Source organism: Lynx rufus, unplaced genomic scaffold (genome assembly GCF_022079265.1).
Source record: "Lynx rufus isolate CCGP_SWC_20201006 ecotype Redwood Valley unplaced genomic scaffold, mLynRuf1.p SCAF_2, whole genome shotgun sequence".
NCBI lineage: Eukaryota > Metazoa > Chordata > Mammalia > Carnivora > Felidae > Lynx > Lynx rufus.
Window position 1 is genome coordinate 28617187 of NW_025814834.1, and position 14968 is coordinate 28632154.

The following is a 14968-nucleotide window of genomic DNA, read 5'->3' on the forward strand; positions in this document are numbered from 1 at the left end:
ATGTTGTCTCAGGCAAAGTTCCCTGGGGAAATACACTCAGAGATGGACATTAGGGTGTAGAAAGTTTAAATGGGAATGATTTCAAGGTCGACATCTCTGAGGTAGTAAAAGTAGTAGGATTGGGAAATAGGGGGAAATTAGGCTGGGAGGCAGTCAGGAGTCCTCAGAAACGAGAGCTAGGACGGCCCTGTAGTTGGGCCATACTAAGCCAAGAGGGCAGGGTTTTATATCCCTGCATAGATTAGTCACGTGATCTAAGGGGCATACCCTTAGGATGAAGAAAAGACCTGGAGAGAACTCAGCTGAGAGCCATCATCCAACATTGCCAGAAGCTGGGGAAGTGAGTGCTTAATGGGTGTGTGGGGGTGAGGGATGGGGCTGGGGGTAGACGTTATATCTGGATAGTATGCCACAGTGTCCACTATAAATGTCAGGAAAGCTGTGATGGCTTTCTCTTATGTTAAAGGATTGACCTCAGGAACGTGCATTCTAAGTGTGCCTGTCTTATCCTCAAGGATAGAAACCTAGTCTAAACCAACTATATGCTAAGCATTGATTTTCACACTGCTCAGTTTTAGAACTCTTAGTTCTCCAGTGACTTTTCCCACAATTAAGATCAAATACTGGTGCCAAGATGCTATGTTAAAATATATGTAGGACGTCAGGTTCTTAGAACTACCACTATAAAGTACGCTGTCATTCCCTGTGCAGATTACTTATTTTTTTTAATGTTCATTTATTTTTGAGAGAGACCGAGTGTGAGCAGGGGAGGGGCAGAGAGAGGGAGACACAGAATCCGAAGCAGGCTCCAGGCTCTGAGCTGTAAGTACAGAGCCTGATGCGGGGCTCAAAGCCACGATCATGACCTGAGCCGAAGTCCCTGACGCTCAACTGATTGAGCCACCCAGCTGCCCCAAGATAGCAGTTTTTAAATCAGGAAGAGGGGCACCTGGGTGGCTCAGTTGGTTGAGTGTCTGACTCTTGATTTCAGCTCAGGTCATGACCCTAGGGTTGTGGGATTGAGCCCTGTGTTGGGCTCCACTCTGAGTGTGGAGCCTGCTTGAGATCCTCTCTGCCCCTCTTGCCCACCCTCTCTCTCTCTCAAGATAAAAATTTTAAAAACCACTTTTTAATATACCAGCATGGGGCCTGACATCATAGTTGGTGAAATAGTCCTGTGATTTATTTTTGTGTCAGAGACATGGTCGTAATTGTACTGCTACCCCACAACCTCTACCTAGACATAAGCAGCATTCTTTTTTTTTAATTTAAATTTTTAATATTTATTTCTGAAAGGGCAAATGGGAGAGCAGGGCGGGAGGGGCAGAGAATCTGAATTGGGCTCATGCTGATAGTAGCTGGCCTGACGTGGGGCTTGAATCCACAAACCATGGGATCATGACCCGAGCCAGAGTCAGAGGCTTAACCCTGAGTCATCCAGATGCCCCGAAAAGTAGCATTTTCAAGGTCTTTAACAAGAACGAGGCAACATGTTGCAGTGAGTATGGAGAGCCTTGTTCTGGGAAAAAGAGAAACTGACAAGAACTGCATGAAATCAGGGCAGAACTCCGTTCTTTTTTTGTGACTTTAAAGATTGAGGATTTGTTAGCTCTGACGTTTCTTTCCAATCTTCAATCATATTATGCTTTTCTTTCTACAGCCAGTAAGTGTTATAACTTAACACTAGAAGACATGGTATGCTGAAAAATTAAGTTTCCTACCTGAGAACTGTTTCTGTGGTAGAGGGGAAATCCCTATAACAGAGGTGTGAAAAGGGGGGCCTATCTGCTACAAAACCTTGTGTTGAGGCTGGCTCTGCCACTTCTAACTCCTAAAAATTACATATACTATAAAGCTTGACATTAAAAAAATACCAACGTGATCTTTTTATTAATTTAGCAAATTATTAATGCTTAGGAAGCAACCTTCAAATATGAAAACCATACTTAATAAACATTCCCACTTCTCAGTATCCTAAAGATAAACTAGCTTATATTTATACTAACTTGTGTGTATCTGGAAGAGTCAAAAGTAACAACCTACATGTTCACAAAAGAGGGTGCTTATTAAACTATGATACATCTACACAATGGGATACCACACATCCGTTAGAAAGACTGAGGCAGATGTACATAAACTGAAATAGAACTGTCAAGACACATTCAGTGAAAAAGTACCATTTATGTAAAAAGGGGAGAGAGGAGAGAATAGACATTACATTTGCATGTATATGCACAGATTGTCTCTAAAAGGATACACAAGAAACTGCTTTTTACTGCTTCCCCATTTGTCATATTTTCCAAACGTACATACTACTTAAGGAAACGAAGTTAAAAAATGAGGACACTATGGAGAAAGTGAAACGAAAACTTAAGAGAATGGGAGAAAATAATGACAAATCGTACTACCTGGTGAGGCTCTGGTATCCAGAATATGTAAGAAACTCATAAAACTCAACAACAAAAAACACCATTAAAAAATGAGCAAAGGACTTGAACAGACATTCTGAGCATTCTGGTTATTCTCCAAATAACCACAGACACATGATGATACGCGACATCGTTAAACGTTAGAGTTGCAAATACGATTGACAACGAGCTAGCTCTTCACACCTGTAAAGAGGGGCATAATTAAAACCAACGTTGGTCAGCGCACGGAGAAATTGGGACGCTCACATATCAATCATCATTGGCAGGAATGTAAAGTGGTGCGGCAGCTCAGGAGAAATTTGGCAGTTCCTTAGAAAGTAAACATAGAACTACCATATGGCCCAGCAATTCCACTCCTGGGTATGTATTCAGAACTGAAAGCAGGGACTCCAATACCTGCATGTGAATGTTCATAGCGGCATATTCACAAAAGCCAAATAGCGGAAATATCCCAATGCCCATCAGTGGATAAATGAATAAACTGTGGCATATATGACGGATTATTCAGCCATAAGAAGGAATGAAGTACTGATAAATGATTTTGAGGAACCTCAAAAACATGCTAAGTGAAAGAAGCCAGGCACAAAAGGTCACATATGATCCTATACGTAAGAAACAATAGGTAACTATAGAAATGGAAAGCAGATTCATGGTTGCCTGGGGATAGAGGGAGGGGAAAATAGTAACTCTTTAATAGATGGAAGGTTTGATTTTGGAGTGACGATTTGGACCTAGATATGCAGTTGGTGGTAGCTAGCACAACGTTGAGAAGGCACTAAGTGCTACCGAATTGTTCACTTAAAAATGGTCTATGTTGTTATGTGAATTGCACCTCAATTTAAAAAAAAAAATAGCAAAAAATAGCATTGAAGTGCCTGGAAATACCTTTCCTCTTCACTTGTTAGGACCTCATCAGAATCCTAAGCCCCAGTTTGGTCAATATGCAAAAGAAAGATGTGGAGAAATGAAAAATGCACAGTGGAAGGTAACACTAAGGCAGTGATTTTCTGGGGTTTTGCCTTAAGCAGCATAGTGGAATAGTGGCATCATTTACAAGATGGAAAAAGCCAGCTGAGAGATGAACGGATTTAGAGGAGAAATGAGAGGTTCTGTTTTGCAATCTGAGTGGAGATGACAAATAGGAGAGTGTAGCACCAGAGCTAAAATTGTGTGAACATCTTAGAATGGTTTCTTCGGCTGTGTCCTAGAGCTTCTTGAGGACAGGTACTTCTTAGTGCTCAAGTATTGGTGAAATAAGCAAGTGACCACAAAGGTATGGATAAAGAGAAGAGAGGCACTCTATCCTTTTATTGGAGGCTCAAGCACCTGGACACGGGTTACAAGGAGGGTGACTAAAGGTCCCGATTTGCTCAGCACAATCCTGGTTTACACCTGTTGTCCCTATTAACGTCACCCTTTCACTCTCAAAAATGTCTGCTTGTACAATCACCTTAAGTGGTCACACTTTGTAGAAGAGAAAGAATAAAATGTGTGCAATTCCTTCAATACAATAGCAGGTGTAACAAGCTTAATAAATACGTCATGGCAATTTTTTAAAAAAGTACCTTAGAATAAATGCAACTGCTTATTTTCAGAAATTAAATCAACAGGAGAGAATCTTTTATTATGCTTTAAGCAAAGAGCAGATTAACCACACCTCCTCCCATTTCCTATGATCACAGAACTTTAGAATTACAAGGGGGCCTGACAAGTTAGCGATTCTCATTGTTCTTCCAATTAAAACATGTATTTTCTGACACTGGAGACAGCTGGTCATATGTCTCCATTGGTTTTCTCAATAGGGCGGTAACATCTCCACATCTTCAAATAGGCACTGTTCAATCTTTCTGAACAAAGAAATCTTGTGCTAAAAATGAGGAATACAGTAAAATTAAATAACTGAAGATATGTTCTGGTTTCTCAAATTAGTTTTCCGTTGCCGTGCAACACAAGCTTGTGATATATTCTAACATAAACTTTGCTCATTTAACAAAAGTAATAAACTGAAGTCCCAGAAAATACAGCTTAACACTACTGGCAGAAACCAAAATCGAGAGATCCCATCCCCAAAAAAGAGACTTACAGAGTTTTTAAAAGCATGTTTATGTGACTGCACATAAATGTGTGTAAAAAGGGCATTAGGACAGTTGATACCACAAAGATTACAGTAAGAAAAAGCACTTTCTGACAATATTTCACAAATTCACAAGGATCACTTTAATATACAAAGCAATTGCTACCATTCTGAACACAAAGCAGCTACTATGTACATAGTGTTAATAAAATGCATTATAACTCAGTACATTTTCTCTCTTTACACAGATAGAGCACAAAAAGATTTAGGTAAAAAAATTAAAACAGGGATGTTTCTAGAATGTAGGGAATTTTATTAGAAATGTATTTCCCTCATTATATTTACTTAATATTCAACTCCAATAGTAACATCAGAGTTAAAAATCGATACCCTGTTTTGTGCTGATAGTTTTGGGGGGAGGTATTCTTTACCCCAATCCTCAAGGAAAAATTAAAACAAAAACAAACACCATCTTTCTCTCTAGAAACTTCCCTGATTATTTTGTTTCTAAAAAGTCTCAAGTGATACATCTAGGTTAGAAATAATTCCTTTTTTGGGTGGGGAGGACAAATGACATGTGGACAAATCAGTTGGGGACGACTCTACATGGAAAACTGCTAACTAGCACTCCTCTTTGCCACCCCTCCATAAATCCATACTCACAGAACAATGGTGACAAATTATTTCCCACTTTTAATATAAATAATTTTTATTACATACACAAATTGGAGTGGCACCTGGATAAAAATATGTCTATAAAGCATTTTACCAATTCAATTTTAAAAACGTAAGAAAATAAAACCTCCCAAACACAAAGATAGATCATTTCACTTGGCCAACTAACATAAGATTACTATTTGCAGGGATTTTCTTCCTTCCCTACCAATTTTTCAACTATCTCAGATTGACTCTTAATTTCTGAGATGCTCCTTGGAAGCTTGGAAACGCCCATACTTCTGTAGGCAAGTATCACATAATGCCTGTATAAAGGAGGTAAAATCTGATTTTCCTACCATTTGCCCCTTTTCAAAGACATTTCCCAAAGATTGTTCATTTTCCTTTTACTTGCTGGTGAGAATAATTAAAAATGTATCAGGTTATATACCCAGCTAGGACCTGCACCCACAGTACCAGAATGCAGACAGGTCAATATTTTCTCTCTGTGCTAAAACAACTCTGCCTGTTTATATCATCTTCACAGGCTTTGTTCTATTTTTTTTTTCTATTTTTATTTTTTTAAAAAATAAATTTCAAGCTAAAACACCTGAAATATAATCCCTCCACTCAAACGTTATCTGGTCCCTCTTAAAGTTTGCCCCCCTGAGGACACATACAAAGGCTTAAGCTACATTCACTAATCAGTACGAACTTATCAGAAGCATATGAGACAGATGGAACTTCAGCACCCTGTTTGATTTATTTGAAATTCTTCCATTCTGACTCAGCTTCATGATATGTTCAACCCCTCAGGGATTAGTGCCTCTCCTAGCCATTGATTTGAGAAAGTCAAGGAAACCAGTTCCTAGTACATACAGTGACTGTGCAGTCAACTTAAAAAAAGTCAACGTATCAACATTAAAAGTATTCAAGATGTAGGCAAACCATCCAACAAAAGTTCTAGTTGTGCTTTGTACAACAGAGTGAGCAAATGTATCCCTCAACTCTTCACCTCCAGGCAGCTTACCAAAGCGCATTGCGCTTTCCCTTCTCACCGGACCTCAGTCTGATTTAGGTGTTTGATGGTAACAAAGCCAATTTTAAGTGAAAAAACCTCAGTCAAATCATTCCATGTGGTCTCCATGATGATGGTAATTAACTGCCTTGAAAACTATTTTACTGTTCTAGATAACTTGATGGATATCTTGGCACCCTACAGACAACACTAATGTTGGAATGGGAATACAGTCTCATTTAAAATTGAAAATAAGTATCAATTTACTCCAGTTGCTTTTCCTTCTATCTTTATCCATGATGTAAAAGAATCCCATTGGGTTCAAACTCATCTTTTAATTAACTGGGCTAGTCAAATCTAATTTCCTGTTACTTTTCTTTCACAGCTATTTATAAGGCTAGCCTTTAGGTGCTAAAATATTTTAATGAAATTTTCCATTTAAAAAAGTCACATGATTTGAAGAGAGGAAAATGACATAAAAAGCCAGTTGACAATCAATTGATGAGGGAACTTTTCTCAAGTTGCTAACACCCAACAGGGTCATTTTTTAAAAGTGCAAGTTACACCAAACATTTACAAAGAATATAATGCAAATATAATCCAAATAAATATACAACTTTTGTATCAGGTCAACGGGAAACAGCATACTAAAAGTTTTCAGAGCCAAAAAGGCAACAAAATGAAGCCTCTTACAAATAACTGAAAAGGTGTGTAATGACTGTTCTAAAAACCCACTTTAATTCAAAAATCATAACTTTATATTCGCCTTATTTAATCCTGCAAAATGAAGCAGACTTTTTGATCTTCGAAATAAAGAGACCAATTTATGCTAATAAATTGACTGTTGCTGATCACAAAATTAAAAACATTTTTAAAATGTAAAGAAGAAATCTAGATTGAAGTCACTTCAAGTAAGTAAAAGCATCCTGGTTTAAACACACCGGTTGTTTCTTCCTAAGCCTTTGTATGATTCCACATGTCACCCCAAGTGGTCAAAATGATAGTAGGGATTAGGCCTGAGAGACAGAGATAAACTTCAGCCAGATGACTTCTGATCGGACAGCCTGCCTGACTGGTATTGTGCTTTCAGATTCTAGCACTGCTGCTGACCTACCATCAAAACACATTTTTCTGAAAAAAATCCCTGCTCAAATGAAAACACCCAAATTCCTCCCCCAGGATGAGTTTTGAAAAATCAGTGGTACCTTTTAGAAGCTATCTGCAAAATGTTCTTACCACTGTTATAGCTGCCAGAGACAAAGCATAAAAACCAAATACTTTGGGGGCGGGGGAGTTTTCAAGTGACTAGTAACATACATAAAAGTATCAAGCCAAAGAAAACGAACAGTAAAAATAAAATACTTGGAAGAAAATTAGAAGACAAAAATCAATCATGAGTGCTGGAGTAAATGCAGTCCAAGAAACTACCAAACGGGATGCAACAGAACACGCAAAGATGTAAAATTTCATCTGACCTCAATATACTATAATACTCAGCATTCCTGACTTAGGAGCTCTCAGAGCTTCAGATTATATACTGTATGTATTTATATATATGTACACATATATTATACAAATGCCATTTCCCCCCCAATAATATCTAAACGAACAGAGCACCTATGACAATATGATGGTTGCCAATATGGTACTTGAGTTTGAAAAGAATGAAATTAAAATTAGATCTGATATCAATTTTTTAATAAGGTGGACACATTGGATCTAGCCCTTTCTAAACCACTTTTCAGCTAAACACTATCAAAGTTTGAAAACTTGTAAGAGTAATATATCAAAAATAAACCCCTCCCACTTCATTTTTATTAGAGTTAATCTGTCCTATAGATAAAAGTGCCACATGGCCCTATATTTGCAAAGTAAGCGATACCAAACTTGCTATTTTCTAGGCAAATCAGTAGCATATGTACAGATTCCTATGATGACATTTTCATTCCCTTTTGGCCAATATGAAGAGAAAAAAACATTTATTACTGGTAATGTGGCCATATATGTTCTTGGCTACAAGATTTTTTTTTTTAAATTATGTCATTTCCTTAATAAAGATTCTCAAAGTTGCATGCTTAAAAACAAACACCTTTTTTCCAATTCTTGTTAAAAAAAAAAAAAAAGTCTGCACAAAAGATGCTTAATTTCTATCTGTATAAACTGAAATTTTCAAGTCTCTTTATGGGTCTAAAACAGATTTAGCAACAGAATAGATTTCTTACCTCACCATTAAGTAACTGACTTCAAACCAGTGCAATCATCCTCAAGGTACAAAGGACCTGGTGTTTGTAAAAACTTACAAATTCAACCAGCTAATATGGATGTGACTGCCTTGATTCATCAGGGACTAAGAGGACCACCAACTTTTCTAACTAAACAGAATGCCTCAACTTTTGGAAACATTTTACTTTGGAGAATACAACTTGCTAAATACTAGGCAATTTTCATTTATAAAGTTTATGACATTCGAAACATTTTGACTCATTAAGAAAGAATTCTAGTTTGTGAAAAGATTTGTCACTTTGCTTGGTTTCTGCTGAAGTTTTGGAAAATGACACATCTATGCTGGTATACAAATAATTTTTATGCTACAACTTTCCCCATTAGCTCAGCAGGATAAACATCAAACTTTACAGTCGTTTGAAAGCCTTCTTGAGAATCTGGTGAATTGTCCAAATATAAGACTACATCACTCAATTCTTAGAATGATGCTCCTTCATAAACTCTGTTCATCCTTGAAAAGAGACAATGGTTTGTTACAAACAAAAATAAACCATTTACAAATATTAATTAAAAACCTTACTTTTCAAAAGGGACCCAACAATTAACACCCACATCTGTATATTTTGTTAATACATTAACAAACTTTTAAAAATAACCCATGACTAAATATAAAACATTAATTTTCTACACTCTTCTCTTAAAAGGAATAACCTTTTCAAATGAGAAATTATATCTAACATTATGTCAGTTTCCAATTTTTAAAATCCACCTTAGTCCTATTTTTTTTAAAGGGTAACTTTTGTAAAGATTTATCAAGCTTAGTGAATGAGTAGTTAATAGTTAGAAGTAGTATTGGAAACAATGTATGATACATATAAATACAGACTGGTATAGTCAGGGGTTAAAACAGGTAGCTCCTTTGCAGAACAACAAAGGCTATACAGCATATTGGAAAGCTCAAGCACAACTATCCTTTTTAGGAGAAAACCAAAAAAAAAAAAAAAAAAAAAAAAAAGTTTTGTAAGAATGACAATCCAAATATTGTAGTACAGCAGTCATTCAAATACGTCTGAAGAAAATAACTCTCGTGTACATCTAATACTGTACTTTTTATAACTATATCCTTACACTTTCATTAAAAAATTCACTAAGGATACTCTGTTAAAGTATGTTAATATGGAAAAGATTTAAAATCAGTATTTTTCTACAACACAACATTTTATAAACAAAGATATCACTTTGTTTTATTTAACATCTTGAAGGCTTTCCTGTTGGTGGTATAGTGTAAGTGCAAATGGGAACAGTTTAATTAGAAATATCTTTTTAAGTAAATGAGTGACATAAGTATTTTTGAAGGCGATGACAAAAACATTTATTTAAAAACCTTGTTACGTAACTCAAGGGGCTGGTTTACTAATGAGCATCTTTTTACTAAGAATTTAGTACTAACTAAAACAAGCTTTGTACTTTTATTTACTTCAGTTTAATTTAAAATTCAAATACCATGCTTTTTCATTCAGTTGGTTACTTCTTTTAATGTATTCAAGAATGTTGAACACATACAGAACTGAAATAAGAAGCAACAACTGCCCTACGGAAGAGCTACAGTTAATACAGAAGGTCAAGGACAAGTTGTCAGTATTGAAGAAGAGAATGTACATAGAAAGCACTTCGAATTCATTCTTAATTTCTTCAACACCACACTAAAACTCTTTTTTAGAGGGTATATCTCTTTGCAATTTTACATAATTCACAATGAAAATGTGAAAACACGTCAATTTGGCAATCAACACTTCTTCATTGCACCTTACTTACTTTATGCATGCGGCCCACACATTACTTCAGCTCAAGAGGCTGGGGTAATTCTGTCCCTAAGGCAATCAAGGAGCTCAGCACAAACCTTGAAATCATTTAAAAAAAGATTTTCTTTTCCTCATTTCCCCCATCAATTTACAAGTAAACAAATTATTACTTCTTGAAGAGGGTGGGGGATGAAAAGCAGAAGTCTCTTCATGATTCCTGGTGCTGAAAATTTCTTGAGGGGAGACGTGGAGGCAGGTGTTGGAACATTCACAGTTTAATGCAAAAGCACAAATGAATGAAATTCTGTAGTTGCTTTCAGGCAGTTTTGCGCATAGAAAAAAAGAAATGTTTAGAAAATAAAATGTTTATTTTGTCTTTCTGCTTGAGGCCAAGCCAGTCCTTTTCCACCATGACAGGTGAAATTTAAATCCCAAATTAATCTGATTTGTGGCAGTAAAGGTCCTTAAGTGCTTTTAGCTCCTCAATGAGAGTCTTATTTTGGTTTTCAAGCACTGCCACTCTGTTTTCTAAACATTTCACATATTCTTTCTTCTTTCTACGACACTCTCGTGCTGCTTCCCTAGGAGCAAAGGAGGACAGGAAAAATTATGCAACATTTATTTCTATATCACTTCTTTTGGCTTAGAATGCTTTTAGATATTTAGCTCAAAGCAACAAATATTTTAATATACATTAGGCATTTGAAAAAACTACACAGAAGGACTTGGAAATTGCCTCATGTAAAATTTTAATATACCACAGATGTTTGATTTAAAAAAAGAACCCCGAATGTGAAAACCCCACAAACAACCCAAAGGGCTGAATGATCACTTAAAATTGTATCACTGGTTATTGACAGGATCTGCCTCATACCTATAAAACTTGAAATTCTATAAATATCAATAACTAAGAAAAGACCAAAGCTAAATGTCAGTGTGCAAAACATCGTAAATTGAACAGAAAATTCTCACAAACTCATCATTTCAGGGCATTAAAAAAAGACAACAACAATCTAACATGAGTCTCTTCCACAAATGATGTTGAGAACACTGTATATCCACATGCAAGAGAATGAAGTTGGACCCTTAATTATGCCATGTACAAAAACTAATTGAAAATGGACTGAAGATCTAAATGTAAGACCTAAAACTATAAAACTTCTAGAAGAAAACACAGGAGAAAAGCTTCAAGATGCTGGATTTGGCAGCGCTTTCTTGGCTATGCCACCAAAAGCATAGACAACAAAAGCAAAAATAAACAAATTGGGTCACATCAAACTTAAAAAATTCTGTTCATGAAAGGGCACAATCAACAGAGTGAAAAGGCAACCTATGAATTGGGAGAAGATATTTGCAAATCATATATATATCTAACAGGGAGTTAATATCCAGGATATAATCCAGAAATTTTACAACTTACAAATCAAAACCACAATGAGATACCACCTCACATCCATTAGGATGGCTACTATTTAAAAAACAAAAACTTAAACAGAAAACAGCGAGGGTTGACAAGGATGAGAAGACATTTGAACCCTGTGCACTGCTGGTGGAATGTAAAATTGCCCAGCCACTACAGAAAACACTACAGTGATTCCTTAAAAAACTAAAAATAGGATTACCTTGTGATCCAAAAATCCTACTTTTGGATATATATCCAAAGAACACAGGACAGGATATTAAAGAGATATGGGCAAGCCTCCATCCATAACAGCATTATTCATAATAGTCAACATGCAGAGGCAACCCAAGTACTCATCAACAGACGGATACACTGAAAAAATGTGGTACACATACAATGGAATATTATTCTGCCTTAAAAGGAAGGACATACCATCACACACTACAACGTGGATGAACTTTGAGGACATAATGCAGCAAAATAAGCCAGTCACAAAAAGGACAACTGTGGATTCCACTTATTTCAAGTATCTAAAGTAGTCAAACTCATAAAAACAGATAGTAGAGTGGTGACTGCCAAGGACTCACAGAAGGGGAAAATGAGGGAAGCTGCTTTTAACAGAGGTTCAGTTTTGCAAGGCAAAAAAGTTCTGGAGATCTGTTGCACAATACTGTGTACATATTTAACACTACTGAACTGTATGTATACTTAAAAATGGTTAAGATGGTAAATTTTAAATTTTTTAGCACAATTAAAAAATTACTAAAAAAAAGTTAACACTAAGAATAAAATATTTTCTAGCAAGCTATGAAGGCTAAACTAGTAAATAAACTCTTATTTTAACTCTATGTGAATAAGGACCATATATTATATGCTCAGTCACTAGGACTGGCATGAGGTAGGTCCTTATGACTAAGTGAACCAAGAGTTGAAAGCAGAACGGTCCTAAGTCTTTAAACAATGGAAAAAAGCAGCAATTTCTAATCACTCATTTGCAGCAGTGGCAGTACTTAGGAGCAGTATTATCTTCAGTGTCCGGTTCTTAGGTTTAAGTGGTTACTTCTTACCAATTACATGGCCACAAGCAAATTATTTAACTTTAGTTACCAGACTGTAAAACAGGTAATATTACCTACTTCAAAAGTTTTATGAGGATTAAAGGAGTTAATCTGTAAAAAGTGCATGAAATGGTGGCTGGCACTTCCTAAATGCTACTACATATGTGTTAGCAATGACTGTTTCTAGAGAACTCTAATGTCTTCATGCCCACATAGCCTACTGGTTCAGAAAAAAGGAGCAAGCCGACTTTTGGAGTAAAAAAAGCTGCACCTGATGATGTATTATCCATGACAGATACAGACAATATATGATCCACTGCATCACTGTACCACTGGTGAAAATTTTTTTGGAAAGAAGTTAAAAATGGCCCAACATTCAAATGCATGATGGACATCACAAGTCGAGAAGTGCTACGAGGCCAAGAGTGATCTAAAGGGTCACAGTGGGCTTGATTCAGAGGTCAGGCTGGATGTTCTGTGTATGGGGTAAATTCTAACAAAGAGAAAGCATGTATTATGTATATACACATTTACAAATCTCATTTTATCCAGGGCTGACTCATCTTGTTTTCCTTGCTTTCTCCTTCTCCATCATCTGAGAATTTACAGTCCACAAGTGCTCATAGGAATGCTATATCTACATGCTAGTTTCCAAAAGCTAAACTAACATGATCCTATAGGTTAGTATCTCCTAACTTTGTTGTACAAAAATCAGTATACTACAGTGTTGTGAAAGATTAGACTAGGATTCTAAAAAAAAAAAAAAAAAAAAAGAACACTGGGCTACGAAAATTAACTGCTTTCTTTCATCTAAGACTTTTTTTTTTTTAATTTTTTTTAAATGTTTATTTATTTTTGAGACAGAGACAGAGCATGAATGAGGGAGGGGCAGAGAGAGAGGGAGACACAGAATCGGAAGCAGGCTCCAGGCTCTGAGCCATCAGCCCAGAGCCCGACGCGGGGCTTGAACTCACGAACCGAGAGATCGTGACCTGAGCTGAAGTCGGACGCCCAACCGACTGAGCCACCCAGGCGCCCCTCATCTAAGACTTCTGATCCTTTCCATATACTAATGTGAATTGAGACTCTCTCCAAAGAGCAATTCTAACTAGCATGTCCTAAACTGAACGTGAGTATACAATACTTTTTTGCGGGGGGCGGCGGGAAGATACCAAATAAATTTCAAGTAACACACAGTCTTGCAGAACGATGCTCAAGTTAGGCTCAAGTTAGGCACGGTTTACAATAAACAAATTTGGATACAAATTTGGATACAGTATGACATATTAGCAAGAATCCTAAACTGAAAATCAGGAATCTTGGGTTCAGATTCTGGCTTTGAAACTAACTAGTTGAGTAGCTTCCAATAGGTCCCATGCAAGAACTGTTTCTTCATCTTTTTGTTTTTTTTTTTAACGTTTATTTATTTTTGAGACAGAGAGAGACAGAGCATGAACGGGGGAGGGTCAGAGAGAGGGAGACACAGAATCTGAAACACGCTCCAGGCTCTGAGCTGTTAGCACAGAGCCCAATGTGGGGCTCGAACTCACGGACCGCGAGATCATAACCTGAGCCGAAGTCGGCCGCTTAACCGACTGAGCCACCCAGGCGCCCCTCTTCCTCTATTTTTTAAAAACAGGACTAATCAAGATGCCTCCAACAGGACTGTTAGGTTCGTATTAAGGAGTTTGCAAAATCAGGGAATAAATGTGGCATGTCATTCTAAAGCACCAATTTTGATTAACGGGTCAGAGGGGTGGCAAGCATTTTCATGTTAAAATAAGCATTACTGTATTTTGGAGTAGAATACAAAATACAAATGAGCTTTAAATAAAAATTTTAAAGAAATCCTTAGCTCGGAGAATGCTTCTTAAAGCTTCTCAAAAATTTCTAGCTAAATATTTTTTAAAAAACAGAAGAAAGTGATAGGACTCTCCCAGTGGATTGGTCTGACACAGTGTGAAGATTAAATTGACCACTGAATGTTTCTTCCAGTAGAGAAACAGGATTTTAGGAGTTTAAGCATTCATGCAAACAGATGGCTTATAGATTCTGAAATTGATGTGATAGGCATATTTTTAGAAAAAAGTTCTTTCACATAATGTGTCTCAACATCCTCCTCCATTCACTGACCTAATTCTTTGCCTCCATATGATACTCTTATTCTGTCTCACTTACTCTTTCCATTTTCAGCATCTTCAGTAATTCCAAACTACCTGATTTTTTTCTTTTGTCTTCAAAGAAGTTTATCAATTGTACTTTTTCTTTTTTAACAACCAATTTTTTGTTTCGCTGATTTTCCTCTATT

The 14968-nt window shown here is 36.6% G+C and overlaps 1 protein-coding gene across 6 annotated transcripts in view; it reads right to left on the reverse strand.

Moving 5' to 3' along the window:
* Positions 1 to 4513: 4513 nt before the first annotated feature.
* CREB1 (cAMP responsive element binding protein 1) overlaps positions 4514 to 14968 on the reverse strand; it is a 60516-nt gene continuing 50061 nt past the window's right edge. For 4 of the 6 annotated variants that reach the window (XM_047085948.1, XM_047085946.1, XM_047085947.1 and 1 more), the window contains one exon: positions 4514 to 10781. In XM_047085948.1, coding sequence (XP_046941904.1) covers positions 10637 to 10781 — 145 coding nt within the window. In that variant the 3' untranslated portion in view covers positions 4514 to 10636. The remainder of the gene's footprint in view (positions 10782 to 14968) is intronic. The other 2 variants (XR_006963070.1, XR_006963069.1) reach the window with 2 other exon arrangements.